Source organism: Acanthaster planci, linkage group LG17 (genome assembly GCF_054643075.1).
Source record: "Acanthaster planci isolate LZ-2023a linkage group LG17, COTS_SCS, whole genome shotgun sequence".
Taxonomy (NCBI): Eukaryota; Metazoa; Echinodermata; class Asteroidea; order Valvatida; family Acanthasteridae; genus Acanthaster; species Acanthaster planci.
Window position 1 is genome coordinate 10,635,890 of NC_141793.1, and position 20,971 is coordinate 10,656,860.

At 42.8% G+C, this 20,971-nt stretch overlaps 1 protein-coding gene across 8 annotated transcripts in view; it reads right to left on the reverse strand.

The window, feature by feature from the left end:
• Window positions 1-20,971, reverse strand: part of LOC110973500 (PDF receptor-like) — a 92,673-nt gene that overhangs the window by 54,913 nt on the left and 16,789 nt on the right. For all 8 annotated transcript variants that reach the window (XR_002597478.2, XR_015428119.1, XR_002597479.2 and 5 more), the window contains one exon: window positions 19,780-19,943. Coding sequence is in view for 5 of the 8 variants with exons in the window: in XM_022224367.2 (XP_022080059.1) it covers window positions 19,780-19,837 (58 nt within the window). In the remaining 3 variants the exon portion in view is untranslated. The remainder of the gene's footprint in view (window positions 1-19,779; window positions 19,944-20,971) is intronic.

Here is a 20,971-nt window from a genome sequence, read left to right on the forward strand (position 1 = left end):
ACAGCCCTCAATTTCGAAAGAGAGCATTGCCCTTGGGTGATTCCATGCAAGATTGATCCCTGCTCCCTGGGGTCAGTGCTGAAAATAACCCTTGCGAAGAGTTCGACGCCGACCTTACTACCCCTACTGTGTTCCGGCTGTCCAGGCTCGGTCCCCCCGCAAAGTAAATGATTCATGGCGAAACAAGGAATAAATGTTCCGACCGCAGAAATATTCATGACGATCTGGGAGGCCCTCGGAGGTCAAGGCAGGCTTCGGGACTGGGAGGAACGGAGACTCCCGAGAGAGTTGATAGGGTGAAAAACAACCGTACTGCAACACATTATGTTTGCATTATGATGAATTTTCATCATTAACATTTGGAACGATATCGTTACCATATAATATACCTATCATACCAATCTACATGAAACACAACAGAGGACTTTCGGAAGCACGGGTGGCAAGAGAGGAGAAAAAAAGACTTGCCACATTCAAAACTGTAATAAATTATAGTATATTTGCAGTCGTTATCCAATACTGAAGCTTTTTTATAAATATATCATACAGTGTGATCTATGTCCGATAATAACTGTGGTTTTATTTTGAGAGGAAATGGTACTTACCAACTACATTACTAACTGCAACAGACGCTCTGCCCTTTAAAAGTAAGTGTATGCCACATGGCGTGTACATTTGCACCAATTATTAATGACATATATCAACGCATGATGGCTGAGTGTTGAAAGAGACCTTCAACTGTAAGCAGACGAGGGGAAAAAAAGCCCATTCGAAGTCTATCAATCATAAAAGTCCCATTACTTGAATTTTAGTTGGGAACATAGTGACACGTTTTACGTTCTTTTTCCTAATAAAATAAACTAACCTACTTGATATTTATATACGGTTAGTCTCATCAAAAGTGCGCTGTTTGAACATTTAGCATATCCATGATTTTCTTACCAATGAGAGGGCAATATTGTGAAAGAGACTTATAACTTTTGAAGCTATATCATGGAGGGTATTTGTACGAAAATATTTCTCACGCGTAAGCTATGCATTAATCCTTACAAAGGAGAGCGCTAAAGGGTAGCTGCAATCAACTTGTTTCTATACAAACCTTCAAAATGCACCAAGTTGTGTCTCAGTTAATCTTGGTTCACAGTTTTAAGGGGGTATTTTACAGGCAGCCTTTTAGGGTCTTATGCTAATTAGTATTTCCATATTCATAAGCAAAACTGTGATGTCATCCCAGGAAGAAAGCCTTAATGTTACATCGGTTTGTAAATTTTCGAGGACTCGATTTTCTCTTCGTTGCTCATCCATTGTTGTTTATGTCTATAGCAATATTAAAGCATCAATTCCTCTCTCAGAAAGGTTTATCGTTGGTAAATTCTGGGTTCAGAATTTGAACAAAAACCCATATGCACTGAACCACGTCTTCCATAGAAGATTTCACAGCAAAAGCGCCCAGGAGAGCACGAATAATTTGAACTGTTTAAAAACATGTTTATTTTAATGCATTTAACCAAGTCGGAATGTAAAAGAGTTTTCATACACTGAGGAAGATGAAGTAGTTTGACTAAAATTGTGCCTAAGAAAAATTCATCATCACAGCTACACTTTTAGAGAGAAAATGGCGAAACGTTTGGGAAATTCTTGTGATTCTTCCAAAATTGAGATCTTAGTTGTGTTTATACATTTGAAAAATTGCATTTGCATGAAAGTCAAATGAGGCATCAAAAGGTCCAAAAAATGGCACACGGAAACTCAAAATACATTTTTACCAGGGCTCATTTTTTAAAGACTGCATGCATAGGACCTTTATGTTCAGAGTGGACTAATAACGACGTGCTCACATCCAGCAAAATCCTACTATCAGCTATGAACGACCCACAATAATTAAAAGCGTGCAGGGCGATGCAGCAAGTGATAGTGAATGTTCTCGCTTCGGGTCGCCGTATGAACCAAGAAACGACTCCAATTAGCCCTTCCAAGAACACCCTCGATTCTTCTTTTAGGGTGGCGGGGCTCAAATGCATCCAGAGGCACGGAAAATGTAGGCCTCAGTCTGGTTTCCCGGGACTCGAAAGCCAAAATTATCCCGGTGTAAGGTTACGGCCTTGTGGCCCGGCCTGTGGATATCGCCGATTCCCCCGACCCCTTGGTTCAACTTACGCGGGAACTTGGCACGCCATTCCGGAACAATCAGCCGGGAGGAGTTAAAAGGGATTTGAGTAACCGAGCCCTGCGGGGAGTCCAAACAATTCACCAGACTAATTTGCCCAGGGGAGGATCCCTGATTCAGAGGAGAGGGAGGTTGTATTTCACGGCGACCTTCAGTTGACGAGGGGTGGGAAGGCTCTACGATGCCTTTCATTTTACCTCATAACCATGTCCAGTAGGTCTCCATTTGACAAAACGTCCGAGGCCAGAAGGCATGGTTTGCTTGTTGTCTTGAAACAACAAGACTTTTCTATTTCCTTTCGAAAGGATTCATGAACAGTAGACCGATCGCGCTCGCTAAGTCACGTGACCTTTAATGGGTATTAAATATCAACAAAAAAGGCATCCACCAAAAGCAAAGTGCTTCATAATTATAATTAACCAAAATCAAAGCCGACAGTATAGCTACCGTACTTAGGCTACTAATGTGCTGGGTACTATACCGTAACTTGGCTGCATTGTTTGTAAACAACACTCAAAACACACGGGTGCTCTGGGGTTGATACCCAATATAGGTCACGCGATTTAGCGGGCACAATCGGTCTTTATATCATTACTGCTAGACTATTGTCCAAGTTTCCAAGCCTTCGTTACGTCTGTGGGAATATTACTACACCCGGGAGTCCAGTTTAAACAGATTATTGTAGCACGGAGTTACCTTAGCGAGGCAAATACTGGGAAGGAAAAAAAAACACCGTCTTTCGTGAGGATTCGAGCCTCCGCTGGACTGGTAATATTCCGCAATTACAGCACGATATCAGGATGCGTTGACTACCCGCCTTGGATGTTTTCACAGGTTGTTGGGACATACCTTCTTATTAGACTATTATTTTCTACGTGTATGATTCCAAATTTCCCAAATAGCTCTAAGCCAAGGTAGTGCCAATTGAACAAGATATAAACAAGTCTTAATTCTGAAAGAAGTTTAGCACTGGGTGAGAAAAGAGCAAGATTCCTCTTGATTAGCTCAACGATTCTGAGCTTGGTTTTGTGTGTGCGTGTGTATCATTTGTGGATCACAGCACGCCATGCAGGCAGTGGAGAGCAGACCAAATAGATTGGCCCAGGAAACCGATGGTATAGAAGATTTCCTTCCCCAGAAGCGTGTTGTTGCGTGTCGAGCCAATTCTGATTTACCACGGGCGTTGCACACCACTGACGATGGCTCGACCCCGGGGCCAGTCCCTCCCCCCAGTGGGCTGGGCCTTTCCCTCCGTCGCCTGCCAAATTACCGGTACTGATGGATGACACAAAATAGGGCACGAGGCGTACTTAAAATGCCACAGATTGTTGCCGGAGAACTGCGCGGTGGAAAGTCTCTTACAGTGAACACACGCTCCTGGGACTTTCGGTGTATACCTCATCCCGGGTGTTGAACCACGAATCTAAGTCGCTCCTCATTCTCATTTTGATCACTTTTTTTCATAGATCGAGAGAGGAAGAGAGAGGCCAGACCGTGGATACGAGAAGGGAATTAAGGGCTCCAATTCCCAGGGAATTACGGCCCTGGTAACTTCCACTGACAGATTTAGACTAAGTCCGAAGTCTCCAACTACATCATCTTATTTCTAGTTACATTTTTGCCCCTCCGTCAACTTGAATATCATCGCCTTTTGAAAATACTGTTGTGGAAGTACAGGCAGTCACCTGACAGATTGGGCTTATGGAACGTGTCTCAGTCGACCGGGGAATTTTTATATTTTCGAGGAGGGGAATTTTTCATCAAGGCTAGGCACCATCGCGAACTCCGATGGTGTCTGCAACGAAACAAGGAGATTTCGATGATTTTGTTTCTTTGCCCCAAGACCACCAATAATCTAACGAAGTAGTTTTACATCCACACATGTACAAATATGTCTGTTAACCACGGGCGTTAAAATGGAATTTTTTCAGCCCTTTGGCTCCATAAATGAACAGGAAACTTCGGCGTATGACAAAAATAATATTAGCTGATTTTCTGGGAACACATGCATTAGGTATCTAATTTTAGGAAGCGTAATAGTGATAAAAACAATCTCGGGGGAGATAACGTTCCATTTTCGTGCCGCAACTCCATTTCCGTCCTTACAAGGGACCGAAGTGATTGCATCCTCCAGACAGGGTTTCCTGGAATACATGCATTTGCCATAAGATAGGCCTACTTTGTCCATTTTTCTGGATGAATGATTATGTAAATCTGTGCTGTTCTCACAGGTTTAGAAACTCGTTCCAGGAAATTATTTTTGAGAATGCGCAATGATGAGCTTGATTCATTTTGGGGATATGTCTCGCAAAATTGGAACTAAGGAACTAAACACAAAGAGAGTCTCATCACGGGTATTTGACAAGTGTCGCAATACCGAGAGAACAATTTTTCTAATTCTTGTCAGGTAACTTCAACATTTGGAAAACTCGCAGGAATCTGAGGTAGTGATAGTAGATATTTATATAGTGCACATATCTATCACTGATGCCCAAGGCGCTGTATAATAAGTACGGTATACACAATAAGGCCGGCAGGCAATTTGCCACAGACAACGAAAAAATGACACGATCAGGCACGGTGAGATGTTGCTTATCGTTCCTAAAATCAACCGGTAAATTTGCGTGGATTAATGAGGGATACAACGGGGCACAAAAACACCCGCGGCTGGTTTGCCCGATCGGATCGAACGGCGCTTCAAACAAGTCATTTTTAAAGGGCCCCGTTGCTCAGGGCGACACCTACCCGATGGGCTGACAGGGTGGCCGAATAATGCGCAATAATAGAGTGCTCTCCAAGTGACACACTGGGGGAAGGCATGTACTAGTCACTTGGAGGCACTGGAGATATAATCGGCTCTTCAAAGGATGACATTACAAACGAATGCCAGCACGGTTCTGTCGTTGCTACACGTTATGCGTCACCAGCAGAAGTCACTTTGAACCGATCCCATACTTGCATTAAAGGGCCCTCCGTATTCCCGATATCACAATGCTGGTAAGATCACCAACAGTAACAGCAGTCACACTGCAGCAGCGCGTACCAACAACCATATTAACCTCAACCAAACTTGCACCAACAAAGCAACTCCAGTACTGTGGGACAAAAGTCTCTTCCTTCAACGATGTTTGAAGGCCTCGGGCGACCAAAAAGTTCCCAAATTACACACAACCTCGATTTTAAAAGTGAGAGTATAAGACGGAACAGCAAAGTGCGACGATGCACCTGCGTTGTAGTCATTATAACTTGATATCACAGTTGTGGTTTACCATATGACACGGTGCAACTAACTATTCCCCAGTATTAAGGGACTAACACAAAGGACTAATTACCGAGGACATCGAGTTTCTGTCCTCTGTGGCAAAGCAAAACGTGCAGACATTTACTTCTCATCATTCGATGAAAAATGCTTCATTTGTAGCCCGTAAACATTGGTTTTGACTTAGCTGTCAGAGGGTATTTCATCCTAGATACCTTACCAAGATTTATAGTTGAGCACTCCACTTCGGCAAAAGTTGCTGGCGTTACCTTTTTGAGTATTATAGAACATCCTCGGAATTGTTTGCTTTTTTGGCGAAGCTGGTGCTTGGGGCATGTCAGCAACAAACTCTTACTGTGTGATATTCACATCCACACTGGGACTCTGCGATCTTGATCATGTAACTCCCAGATTGACCTCCCTGTTTCAAATGCTCCGGGAAGTGAGAAATACGGCTTTTTCCAATCAAGGAAAACGCTCCCTCCATCACATTTCTTCCAATTAGGGCGTCAGTTGCGGGACGGAAAACCACCAGGAAAATAGGCGTAAACAGGGGAAATTTATGGCTTCAGTATTGCCGTTTTCCTTGCAAAAATGTCCAGGTCACTTGAGTAAGGCGGAGGGGGGGCTATCTGGTCCATCACCAGCTCAGCGGAGCTGTTCAGTCTACCCAGAAGTTAAAGCGAGAAATGCATTTTCCGAACAGGGCCTGCATGTCGATGTCACCACCTCTAATGAATTACGCAGCGTTACAGGTGCCGATAGCGGGGGAATTTGTGCCGGGGGATCAGAGGCAGCCTTCTTTTATGTCAATCCCGTTGGAAACTAGGGATACAGGCCACGACATAAAACGGAGGGTAAGGTAAATAATACTCGTTCCACCATCAGGCGCAGAAAGGGACCCGATGACGTCTTCCCTGGGTGGCATGATGGGACGGTCACACGTCGAGTATCTGGGCGTTACGCTTGCCAGACACCCGGATGGCAATCGACGGCGATGAATTGCTGAGATTCTGCTGAGTGGAGCTCTGAACGTTTCACTACCGTCCCTTTCCCTAGGAGCATTCTACCTCCATGACCTGAACGAGTTATGCTCTTTTATTTTCTCGGGGAAACCGACATTTAAAGGTAGATTGCGTGGTACAGCATATAGTTTAGAGGTATACGTGCACTTGGAAATCACGTCAGGTGTGTGCATTACAACTGCTCTCTCGTTGCCAATGATCGAGACAGGCTCAACGCTATACTTCTGTGCTGAGATTATCATCAGGTGATCTTCTTCTCTTTTTGGTAACGGGCAGCTCTTACGATAAATAGCAATATGGAAGTCTGCACGACGAACACTCACTCCAATTTTAGCGACCCTCTTCTCTTTGTTTTGCCATCCGAACAAAGATGAGATTTTTAGCTTTCCTGACTAAAAGAGAGAGAGAGACGGCGATAACATTCGTTCATTCATTGGGCAAGGACAGTACCTTTAATGGATGAAACATGAAGGAGCTTGGAGATGGGAAGAGCTATGAAAATAAATCAAGCGAGCCAACACGGACACGCACCGCAATTTGACTGACAATGTGGGGGGGGGAGAGAAAAGTGCAGTGCTGTTTGCACCCTGCGTGCCTCGACTGCAGGGGCCGAGCTAGACACAGGCCAACTCATATTGTCGTGGGAAATCTCATCGAGACGAGGTGCAGCTTAGCATGCAGCGAGTTTGTTTCCACTTGCATTACGAATTAAACTACCGTGAAGTTCTCATATCGATCTTTATAAACAGTTTCATATGGATAGCCCATATGCTTTTCTGTTGATGAAGAGTTAATGTGCCCTCTGTAAATTTAATCCAAAATGTTTTCAACTCATTACAAATGTAGACTACCATTCCGTAATCACAGGTATCGAATTAGATCATTGCATAAACGGTCCATGTGCCCCTTTTTTTATATTTCTAGGGCTACTGTGTAAGCGTTGAAATATATTCATTCCAATTTGTTGTTTGCTTTTCAGCTGGGAAAGATGCTGTTTATTTGTTGACATTTACGACTGTATAAAAAGTCAGTCATCGAACATCAATGAAAGGTACTATTTTTAGCAGCGTCGGGTTGTAATTTTATAAAACCTACAGTATTGAAGAATGACAAGTAAACCGGAGTACTCCTCTCGATCCAATTGCAATCGGTACAATATTTAATCCACAGACCATCCCTTTGGCGCAGCCGATGAAATCACTGATGACACCACAGGGCATTCACGGTACAGTAGGCCTGGGTCACAAAACGCGATGTCGTCAGGACTAAACCTGAAATGAAGTTCAACCCTGCAAGAGCCATTCGACCACGGTGACAGACGAAACCCGCCAGCCAGGCATCTATTTTGCTCTCCAGCACAAGAGTCAAAATCGAGTAAATAACAACAAAATGGAGGGGAGAAAACGAGACGCTGAAGTCCCGTTCTCCGTTCCCCATCCCCTCTCTCCGTAATTGTCTCCACTGCCTCTGGATAGGAGAACGGAAACCAGGCGTGAAGGGACAAACATGAAGCCCATTTACTAATTGAAAGGCTATTTCTTTTAAATATCTATGTCCCCTGACAGATGTCGGGCCAGTAACCCAATTACGTCTTCGCAAGAAAAAAAAAATGATTCTCACGTACGCTTTCTCGCAACCGGGTCAATTCTGATCGCCAGGTTAGCAAAGTAAGTTTTAACTTTTTAAAGCGAGGTCCTAATGTAATGGGAGGGGGCTTTTAGTGAGTGATCTAGTGGCAATGATAATAGCCGGTGAAAACATCTGAAACATCACGAGCAAAATGACATTTTCTACCGGCCGTCGGTCCTGCACGAATTGAGACATTTTATGAAAGTCGAAATGTAGTTATCTCATCCAATGGAATCATTTTTTTTCGCTGAAGGAATGACCCTAAATGCCTCATGTTAATTTTCTTTCAAACATTGTTTAAAAAATAAGTCGAGCAATGAACATATTTTATTCAAACGTTCTAAGTGTGATGATTAGTTTTTATATCTTTTTTAAAAACTATCCTAACTCTCATTTTTAATCGATTTGAATAGGGAAAATAGAGTTTGTGACTTTTTAAATGCCAGTCGAAGAAACTAAATCAACTGAATTCACCATACAGTTGCCGCAGCCTCCAACATCCCGAGAAAATTGTAATATAGACTGCAAACTATATTTGCTCCCAGAATACCTAAAGAATTTTCACTGAAGGTGCTTCGAACGGGTTTGAAAACTTTGGGTTGGAAACAACAAAAGGACAATAATATACGTAATTCACGTGACAGAAAAAAATAAATTTCAACATGACAAACTTTTATGACCACAATTCATGAGAAATTTGAAAGGACTCAAATCCATTCTCACAACAAAGCTATTGGATCCAATCGAATTAAATGGAACTGAATGGGAGAAGACATGAACAGGACTTCCTATTGTTATGTGAAAGTTGTTCATCCCTTATAAATTCAGGCATTTTGTGACATGACACAGTTTGTTAGGTGGAGTCAAAATAGAATGCTGCAGTTAAATTAATGGTGTGCAGTATGACTGCTTGGAGCTGGAAGGGTGGTTTAGTAAATGTACCTCTTAAAGTGAGAACCAAAAGCGAGAGATACATGTACATGGCTCTTCCTTCTTTCACAATTACCAGAACCTGAAACTGCCGGAGCATCTGCAAAGATCTTAGTTATAATTATACAACATCGTGCTATTAAATCATTATTTTCATCGTTCAAACTTACAGCTCGTCTGTAGGCGTTTGGGAAGCACAATTCTAAATCTTGACAAATTAAAACGACAGTGGCAAAGAGGATTTTGTTTGGATATAATAAGATTGCTGTTTGAGTTTCTTGAATGGTTCTTACCCATATCCCAGAAATAGAATTACGTGGTTGTAAGATTTTTATGATAATTTTTTCCCGCTTTTGGTTTTAACCACACATGCATTAATTTTTCGTGACAGAAAATTAGATGTCCAAATTTGGAAGGCAGAACAAAGATGAGTAAACAAACCAAAACACGTGAAAAAAAACCACACACACAACACATGATGAATTAGTTTTGCTATACGAAGTGACATTCTGCTATACCTTCTCGTCCATTCTGGTGTTCAGGAACCTCCATCATTATCAGGAGTGACATTCATCCCTCGAATGTTTTCGTCTGATTAGGTGTAAGTGTTCCCTAATCAAGACTTCGCATGTACGCCAGGTCCCACCGGGCGGAGGAATGTCTATGTCACTCGGTCCCTTGGGTAATGAACACGGGCGCGACCAAGGTTGTGGAACTGAATACAGGCATGTTTAAGGAGGACACAATCACCTGAGATTGAACCGGGGAAGGTGAGTGTTGGGGGAAGTTGAATAATGAGGCGTGGAACATAGGAGGAAATTCGTGAGGGACTTTCTTTTCTTCAAGTCCGTGAAATTGAACTGGGACACGTGTTCAGGGAGACTACGATTACTATGGAAAATTGGACCAACAAAGCTATCTCCGTAGACCTTGGAGATGGTGAAGGGTTTTCTACTGATTGTTGGGGAAAATGAAATAGTGGGGTTGTAAGCAATACAACAAACCGTCGTGTTTGTAAAACACAACCGGTCTGCACGATGATTTTTAGGGGGTGCACTTTGTTGCTGATGGGCTTGTTCTAAATTGGTTTTACTCTGATATGTTAAGTTTCTGTTTCATTTTTAAGACAATTAAAAACAGACCACGAGATCCAACGCCCATTCAACCATCTATTCACGGAGCCACCGACTTCATCCTGCAAAATAGTGCATGTCTATCGTTAAATACGCGTGATTCTCGCACGAAGGCAACTGAGCACACAAGGCACGGGGGGGCTTGATCAAAATGGATGGCCAAATTAGGAATGACACATCAACGGAAATTGGGTCGCAGACTACAGTGATCGAGTCTCTCGTGATCGGGGAGATGCTGTAGCCACGACAACGTTTTTCCAGAAGGAAATAACAATATGAAAACTGACTTTAAAAGAAATGCTAGAGCATCGCACCTGCCACTGTTTCCTATCAGCGGCTTGATCACTGGATGATTATTCGTGCTCTGATGGGTCACTGACCGACTGGTGATTTAAGTCCCTGATGAGGCTCTCTCTGTTAAAGCTTCGAGCTGTGTTTCAAGGAGGACTCCTTTTGTTTACCTACATTTTTAAATCTTTTTTTTTAGTTAAAAAATTGCTTTTCTTTACCTTTAATATTACAAACCCAATTTCTCCCAAATTGAGGTGAGGCCAAAAGATAAATATGACGCCGAGAAATTCCTCGATTATGTTGTCGTGGGGATCTGTTGATGGTGTTTAGAACTATATTTTTCAATAAAAAAATGTATTCTTAAACCATTGATTTTGAATATTTTTCGCTGGTTTATAAAGCAAAGAAATCCAAATAGTGAAACTGTGCAGTCATTGTTCTCGTGGTCATTTCATGAATGAAATCGTGCATTATTTTAAATTATCCACGTAACATCCTGAACAAGATGAGCATGTTATATCAAGTGATTTTAATCATTAAAAAAAAATTACAAAGACATGCACGGTGAGTCCGAAGCAATCAAAACCTCAATGTGAATAACACTGAGACATTACCGGTACTCGTAACTGAAACGAGCGATCGAATACGCTGCTTTCACTTAATCATGGAGAACAGGTCCAGCACACTTTATGCAGATGCTTTGAGGCTTTTCAACTGTCTTTGAACTCGATTGGACACATTTATTTCAGGATATATTCCACCTGGCTTCGCATGCGCAAAGCATCGACAGCAAACGTCATATTTTTTTCACTGAACGTTGCACTTTGGGGCATTTTGGCGTCTGAAACCCGACGAGAGTCCGCGTCATTTTATTGCGCATCGGTTAACTTGTCCTGCGAGTTGACGGTTTCCCGCCTCGTTGCATTGGCACGCGGGCAAACGCACAAAACACAACGTGCGGCAGCGTAATGTGACTGTCAATCAGTTATTAGGGCCGTTTTAGTATGGTATTTCTCGCGGCAAATCTATAGGAAATCACTTGCACTATCGCAGGGGGCAAAGCACTCTTTTTCGCGATCAGGAAATCGCCGCAACCTGTAGGCGGCTGCAACGAGAAGCGAGGACGGTGGCGCGGTGTGGGGAAGGGATGAGCCGTGAAGCGCCACGCGGAAAAAAAGAGGAAGGTGAGCAGGTCAGCCAACCAGTCAACCGGCTAACTAACCGGCACGCAACTGGTTCATGCAGCCAAGCGATATCGCGGCCAACAAGCCACCTGTGCAAACTCTCCCCGCGAAAGTTTTAGACTGTGAACGCTGGTAATGTCGTACGCAGTCAACAAATTTTAACATTTGAGGCTGAGCTAGGTTTCTTATTGCCACGAACAGTATTTACACTCGCACGATCTATACACAGAAGCGAAATACACACATAGTTATGATGGGCTTAACCAGCATGTGAATTTTTTGCCAAGGAGGCCGACTTTGACGACAAATTACAACCTCAGTAATTACGGTAATCTTTGTCTACAGAGTGCACGGCGTCTTCCAATACATTTTTCATGGAAACGCGGATAGAAACCGCGGAATAGAACAAAGAAAAAAATAAGAGCCAATTTGATCACGATGTATAGCCATTTGACTCGGCTTCAAGTGATTCTATTTCTGTCAGAATAGAAATCTGATTAGCAAAACGAAAAAAAAGAAGAAACCTTCACCAGAGCAATGAAGAACCAATCTTGTAGGCGGTCATAGTACTTTCGGATACTGACGATATAATTACATTCCTCCCAGTGAGAGTCGCCGGACTCGACACGCTCAGCGCAGATTTAGACACTATTAATTCCAGTATTCTAATTTTGGTATTCCTCTGAAATCAACCATTAGGGATTTTGCATGTCAATACCCGTCTCAGTCTATTTTAAGCAAAAAGTTCAATTAGCATTTTAATTACATTCGATGAAATCCACTGCAAACAAATTCGCAAAATAAGCTTCAGCAATTTAAAAACGTAGATGAAGTGTAAAAATATAATATCCGAGAATATGGATATCATACTGACATCTTAAACAATTAATTGTTACCTCTTAACGACAAGCTGTTGAAAGATTTGGGCAGGGTAAGAAAATGGTTGGAAGCGGTTTCTAACTTAAGTTGGATTTCAGAATCAATCAAATTTCTTACAGAGAGTCAAGTCACTGGACCTTGTCATTTTAAATTAAGTTTACCAAAAGGCGACGCTCTGTATTGAAGATGAAATAATTGCTTTTCTATTGCAGAGTTACATTAAAAGCTTTGATTGCACTTTGATAGAATCACTGAGTAATAACTAAATGTCATTCTGGTGCATACGAATTATTCAGCGCAAAAGAGACAAAGAGACCGGACAGTCTACAAGGCAATGCAGAGGGGATAAAGTGAAGCCTCTATCTTGCGCTGAAACAATTTCAAAATGTGATCGATTTTTGGGTTACCAGCTGCCACAAAACTGATTAATACGTTTGTGACATGCCTAATAATATCGAATGAATGTATGAGTGTCACCTTGCTGTTCTCACACACGGATGTGTTTTCTGTAGAGTATACATTGCATTCGAGGGTCTAACCCTGGCATTGGCCATCGGCCGAATTCAAGAATTAGTACATGGCGGGGCAGTGAACATATCGGGATCTCAGTAATAGACTATGAGGTTTCTGAGGATGAAATTCCGAAGTCTTCCCAATGTTATGGCCGAGTGTGACAGTTAATCCTGGTGGAATCATAAATGCTTCCACATCACAATTGCCACCCGAGCAATTTACGTTGGAATATCAAGTATGCGCATTTGCGAATGTGCATTGCACGGGGCCGGGGCATTCCAATTTTGAAACCCAGCATGGGTTCTACCTATTACATGGCATTCCGCATCTCCACAGGTTCGTTGGACCGGGCTAATTTTACACTGTTATGTCTGCCACTTCATTTCTCTATTAGAAGTTCCACGCTGGGTACTTGTTTATGAAGGATGGTGTATATGTATAGGGTTAAAGAGAAAGAACATGACTCCTCTAACAAAAGCAGCACAGAATAATTACAGCTGCATAAAGTAGGCCTAACGCAGTGGCTTAATCAAGGCCAGGGGATTGAGCCCCCCCCCTAGTTTTCCTTTCTTGAACTTTCTGGAGGAAAAAAACACCAACATATTAAACTACTTACTTCTGATATAAGTGTACATCCCATTCGCCTGGGGGTTAACCAGGGGAGGGGAGCTCCGGTAGAAGCTACGGGGCTTCATTAGCTATTGAGTAGGGGTAATATTCCGGTCTGAGCCCCTTCCGCCCCGCCCGCGGTTCATGCAATTGGCCTATAGCTATATGGCCAATTCAGATATCTGGGGGTTAGGTAATAATAGTCTATAGAGTGTCTATAGGGTTTGGACATGTAGGGGGTACCCCTCCGTCCCATTTATTTCCGGGTATAAGTAATGGAATTGACAAAGCTGCAGCATCGCCCGTAACATCAAGAGCACCATGCATCGTCTTACAACCACTTGCACAGCGGCAGAAATCTACACCAAGTTAGCCCTACCGAACACAACTCATCTATTGCATTATCGGTGCTCGTCGAGAGCTGACCTAGCATCAGCCACAGGTTGCAACCACCAACATCATCATCTACATCCATAACAGCAGCCTAATCAGTCACTGCAGAAGAAACCATCAACAGCTTGACAAACGTCAAACCTGCCGAACCTCTAGAACCCCTCGAAATTTTAGATTAGAAAGAGAGACGTCAGCAATTTGTTCACATGCTTATAATTCTCGAAGAGCTTGCTTTACATCATAACAACAGCCAGTCTTAAAGTATGAGTTCTTAGCGGGTAGCCACTACTGCTCTGGCCATTTCTATTTTGATAATCCCCAGCTCATCAGCGTTTGCCAATTTGTAACACGATACCCCTTGTCTGTTCTGCATCAAGTTGTCCATTTCAGTCATTCCGAATACGGTGATGAATCTGACAAGGCGTGTGCGTTTCTGCGAGAAATAATCCCTCCCTCTGAGGAAAATGGAACGAGGTCTTTGGGCATGACTGAAAGCCCCCCCTCCATATTTTAGACTCAAAACGGACAAAAACAAAAATGCCATATTTGTGAGTGATGAACTCTTACCATTTACGATAACTGTCACTGTCTCCCGAGAATACATTATAATCTAATGAGCATGAAGTGTTGGCTCGATAAGTGAGAAAAAAAATGAATCATGCATGCGTTCATGTGAAGAAAATATGAGTCTTCTCCTTACACGACAAAATACTCTAAACTCATTTCTCTTAACTTTGGCGATGGCGCAGCACGAGAATTGACGGTCATGCCTCGCCTTTTATATTTCAGCATGATTGCAAGTTATGACATATTCTGTAAACTTTTTTAAGTTCTATACAGAGTATCTCAAATTCCATTACGGAGAATTCGCATTAACTGCTATCTGTGTAATACATCGTTATTAAGCCATAACACGGAATCATTCTCCAAATGGATCCACAGTGAAACTGTCGTTTGTACTGCTGTCAGTCTTAAATGAAAAATGTACAGTTTCTCTCTCGTGCTGTCTTTGATTTTAAACACAATATATAGCATCATTTGGCGAGTAAAACCATGCATACTTCTGATCGTATGTCTTACTTCTATATTTTAGAAGCACTTCATCCGAGGACGCAACTTCCGGGAAAAATAAGGGATAAAAAAAATTCCAAAATGCTCTGGAAACCTGTATCCAAAAACTGCCAGTGCTCTCCTCCGTGCTGGTGTTGGACCACCTAATAATCTTTAATAACAATTCCAATGTGCCGATTGTGTCTATGTGCTCGCTAGAACTGACTATCTAGACACTTGACGCTCTTAAAAACTCCCATCCTGACAATCCTAATGATATATATAATACACCTGCCTATAGACCAAGCAGAACCCGCACGCTAGGTGTTAATTGAATTTACAAGACTTAATTTCCCGCTTTGTTACGAACCGCGGGAAATGTAAAAGAATGAAATACAGACTGCCCCAAAAGACGCGCTAAGATTGTGTGCGTGTGTATAGGTAATCTGTCCATCGTGACACCTTCGCGAATTCAAACATTCCTTTCGCGATCTGATAACGAGAGTCCAACGTCAAATCTGGGCCTTTCAACAGAAGGCTCTAAGAAGTGTCAGTAGAGAAAGAGTCGGGCAGATATCATGCATCATTCACCACAGTAGTTAAAAATCGATGGGGTCCCTGCTCGCGGAATTTAAATGACTCCTAGTGGTACTCCGTTGCACAACAACCCCGCGTTTACATGTGCAAGTCCAAAATAAACTGTTGGAAAAAATTACGTAAACTCATAGGCAGAGTGGAAGTTCAGGCTACCATCAGTAGGTCCACACCACAGTTTGATGAGTATATCACGTAACCTTTTTGAGCTGTGTGACAGATCAGGTTCAGTTTAGAGGGAGGCCACAGTCAGACACACAGTGCCGCCATTGGGGCCTATTTTTATTCCCCGAAAGCAACTGTCCCTAGGCTTGCAAAATCAACTGGACTCTCAGTCGAATCGTGATAGTTCGGTGTTCCGAGATCCCAAATTGTCTTCAGCTGATTTGATATTTTGACCACAGGTGCTCAACTTGCCCAGTTAGAAGATGTGTGATTTCAGTTGCTCAGGAAACAACGCTACCTCTGAAGTGTCACCATAACCCCATTCATATCTCGGGAGAAATAAAGAAGGCTTGTCCCTAAGTAATCGTCAGTGCGACATTACTGACCACATAATTGTCACGGTTACAACATAATAAAGTACCCACAGCGGGGGTTTACACGGTTCAATATGCCTATTTTGCCCCCAAATTAGCATTACCGCCGACGGATTTATATATCAACTACATCTCACATGTTAACTACAGATTTTCCTCTCTGTCGCTACTACATTAGTGTAAATCATGAACTGTTTATAAGGAACGAGACTGCTGGGCCGGCTAATCGTATTCTTACTATGGTAACAGTTAAGCTAGCGCCTTCTTTTTGACCAGACCATGCGCAACGTCTATCAAGCGCTTCTCTTTTGCAAGCACCGGGGATAGGTTTATTATCAACCACCAATCACCATCACTTCCTCGTCGCGCCCCGATTTAACGTAATTGCCATCGATAAAATAGAATGAGCAGACGGCCGGCGTTTGATGTTTGCCCGCCAGATATTCACGGCATTTTGACGTGCGCAAGATACCCTGGCAGTGAGAAGACAAATGGCAAATAAACCTTGAGAAATGGTCTCCTTTCCCCTGTCTTTGTATTGTATTATTGCGTGACTGCGGCAAAGTTCCAGGTTGCCTGATAATTTGAGCACATGGACCCTCGTGTGGCACCATACTTTACCAGAATTTGTAAATTTGTAATATTCGTGCGCTATCGACTAAAAATAGTTTTGTCTGAACAGGTTTACAAAGGCACGACTTAGGTATAGCAACTCCACGCAGGTGCCCGTCCTTTTGTCAAGCACATACAACTATGGGGACTCCATGTACTACGTGCACGTTTACAACAACCACGTTAACAATCTATTCAAGGAATTAATTTTTCTCAGTGTGCCTGTGCCTGATAGTCCTTCGTTCTTAACAGGTTCTCAACGAATGACAATTACAGTTATATGTTGGGTTTTCAGACTTATCAGCACATCTTTACACTTTAACTTGACAGTACACACCCGAAATGCCTGGAGTTGCAATAGCCGTCTATGGAATGGTCAACGAAACCTTACACAGGTCGGAATGACGTAAAGTTAAGTGTAATTTCAGGTTTTAGTTAAAGATTTCTATAAGGTTCTAACTTGGTAACAACGTTCTATGGGCAGAATATACAAACTAGACTATCAACAAAACGTAAACCCCCAATTCAGTTAAGAACAAGTAAATCCGAAAATGACACCAAAAATGCATACGAGCCTTTCAAGGCATTAATAAAGACTGGTCCCGTCGTCCCAAATGTGCGAGTCCACACAATTTTTTGCAGTATTTTTACGACGAGTTTTCTTTACATCTCCAATCCACGTTGTAATAGGGGGTATATAAACTTGGTTGGTCGGTGTTAAAAAACATTGTTCGCACAGACGCTTCCTTGCTCCAGTTGAGCTTCTTTGCAGTCACGTTAACTTCAGCGTGATGTCAGGAGACAGATTTTCTGCTGATAAGCTCGATCGTCTATAATCAGACCGCAGGAGAGCTATACAAGATCAAATCATCCTCGTAATAACCGACTGTCTTTTGTAGATTGATATAACGATAAAAAACAATACATTCAGTAAACGGTTGGTACCCCCCCCCCATCCCGTCGGCAACTATACCCAATCTGTTAACTGTGTTCCGTTCTTCTTGTGTAAGGCGTCTAAGTTAGGGGGTTTTTTTTGGTGTTGTAAACAGATATGAGCAGCAACACTGGATAACTAACGGTTTCAAACGAACATCTTGTTACCATAAAAGACCGATGCCACAGAAAGAAAAATAAGCACAGGAAATATGCGGTAGTATGTGTGTACATGTATGTGATTTATCTTACCGAATGCACTGACGCGGAATCTGTCATTTTTTTCAACGAGCTTTCGAGCGCGATGTAATGTGATCTGTTTAAAAATGGCGCCCACAGTACTGACACATACCAGGTACCAGACAGAATGGCATAGAATAATTAACATGAATCAGTCCATGAGCCTGAATTTTGACTCTAATCAGTGGAAGGGGTGGTTAAAATGCATTTTAAATGTCACCGTCTGTTAAAGGGTTCACAGACACCAAACTGACGATGGAGATGAGTAACTGGTTCCCCAGCTGTTTACTAAATTATCGCTTCTTCCCTTCTTGCGTCTCGATCAATTACTAAAACACAAAAACATTCGAAAACTTTGCTCGAGAGCAGCCGACTGTTTTTGTTATTAAAGTTAGATCTAATACCATTCAATTGCCATAAACCTGTAGCAGACATACCGTATCACCACGGAAAGTTATATTTTGGCGTCAATCTCTCCCACCTGGAAGGTGTTTAGATAGCATTTGCCTCTTGCACATTACTTAATTCCTCGGAACGACGCGGACTGTGACCCACCAAGATCTCAGGGATGAAATGTACACAGCCCCCGTGGGGCCGTCCTACGTATCAAAATAGGTCTACAGTGAGCAACCCGTACCCTTTAATGGTTTCAATATTTTGAAAGCAAACACTATGTGCTGCTTGAGCACGATGGAGCGTGGTGAAATGGAACGAGTGTATACCCCGAATGTCTCGTTCAAAATCAAGGAGATTGACTCTTGCAGAGCATCATCTCGTACGTGCAGAATGACACATGAAGGTTAAAGATGCCCAATCGCCAGTGGACAGTGTGTTTCAATGGCGCACCCAAGATTTGACAGGAGAGGGCGGTTGGACGGGAATTCCTCCCCCCCCCCCGCCCACAATGATCAAGCGCCACCCTCAGTTGCTGCATCACAGGGGACTAGGATGTACGGCTATCTGGAGTTAGTAAGTTTAAGTTGTAGGTGAGTACGGTATTTCGTGTTTATTAGAAGTTTGAGCTCTCCAAGCCCCCCCCCCCGGTACACCACCGGTGTGGTTCGACACCTGTCTGTGATGTGCCACAGCATAGTAATTAAGATTTCCAGCTCGTTAAACGCAAAAATTTCATCCCTAAAACCTTCAAAACCGACATTGCCTATAGTACCGTCTGCCAGGGTATGTACAAGTTACTGCTTGATCTTACACAGTGAGAGACCTCATGACAAATACATTCAGGTAAAGAAGAGGTAATTGTTTGTTCATTAACACTACAGCAACCCAGTACTAACTAGTACACCCAGTCGTTTCTTCTCTAACTCTTCGGTTTGTTGCTCTAGAGTAAGTATGTTAGCCAAAGGTCAGTGATGTTTATCCCAAGATTCACCAAAGTGACCTTAGGATCAGAGGTTTACAACACAAAAATATACAGAAGAGTACATATAGGTAAGTGGGTGGGTCGCAAGTTTAAGAATAGTGCCCATCTTTCCTGAGTCTTCTTCAAAACTCGTAACTGGAACAAGGCCCTAGTGTGTCAAAGTTACGAAATGCTATGCGTGAAAGGAAAGTAGAAGTTGCAAGTCGAGGTATTTTAACAGAAAGAGTTACATAAGCAACATAGGCTATACCAAGACAAATGGACGAGTTGCATGGTACACGTACAGAGTTATGATTTCAGAAAAAAATCGTCTATTTGAAGTCTAAACGCGTGAGTATAAGAATATTGTCTTCGTAAGTCCGTTTGATAAGGAAAAAATCTTACGAGCGATTAAACTCCGATTACATAAAAAGTCACTTACCTGCGCTCGCCTGATACGTTGCTGCGAATTTATCGCATTCCTCCTGTGTCGTCGCCATGTCCACTTAAAAAGTTTAATTTTTTTCTCAAAAGTCTCCAGGCCAGTTGACAAAGTTTCTCCAAGTCCCTCGTTCCTCTTTCCCTGCTCTGCTTGGGCGATTGAATCTGCGTGGGATATTCGAATGAAAGGTGGAAAAATTGTTAATGTAAGGAGAAACAGCCACCGCTCCGGATTGTTGGAGGGGGGAGGGGGCTTATTGGGACAATCAGGGAGATGCAATCTTCCTGGTGACAGTTGACACGTGCACAAAGTACACGGATGAATGGAAACTAAAGATCCGTTGAGAAGTGTCTTCAAAGCGCGTTGGACATCCACCCTGAGATTATCCAGGCGTGAGTTTGGTCCCGGATCTTCCTAGAGTGGGGAATTTTTCTCAGTGCAAAGTGTGCTTCTTCCTCGGCTACTTTTGCTTAAGAACGCAGTGCTCAGCAGATTAAAACACAACACATCAACAGCAAGAAACTCACTTCACCAGAAAAAAGCTAGCGATCAAGTAATTACTCGAGGAAGCGAGGCAGCAAATCAGCTTCCAAGCCTGGACAAAACAACACAACCATCCGGGCCCTGCTACAGCTTTCCGGTCGCCGTGTGAAAACAGACACCCTGGTTGATCCGAAATACTATTTTAATATTGAACTGTCCAATAATCAGAAAGTAGACAGCCTCCTTTGGGGATAGGTGGCGTACACTAACGCAGGGAAAAAACAAGTTGGATGGTAATCAACAGGCAGGGGTGAATGATTAACTAACACGTAAGAGGGGAAGTCACTTCGGGAGCGGCCAGGGAGCGAGGAATCAAGCAGAGGAGTACAGCTTACCCCCAAATTAATAAACCCATCGCACGTCTGACAATCTCTGCACACTTTGCCTTCGTTTATTTTTCATCATGTGAACTATGCCGTTGGGAAGTCCACTTTCAGATAAGGACGACGGGGCATGCCGCGTTATATCGCACGGATGAAGTTAATCCCACGCAATAACTGGTCATATACAGGTATTGGCAGACGCACGTATCCTATGCCAGAAAGCTAATATCTTGAACTGATGTAATGGACCGCATCCCCCAAAGCAGCTGGACACTAGGGGGAGGGGGGTTCAAGAGAGCGAATATTTTCGGAAGGTCTCAAAATAC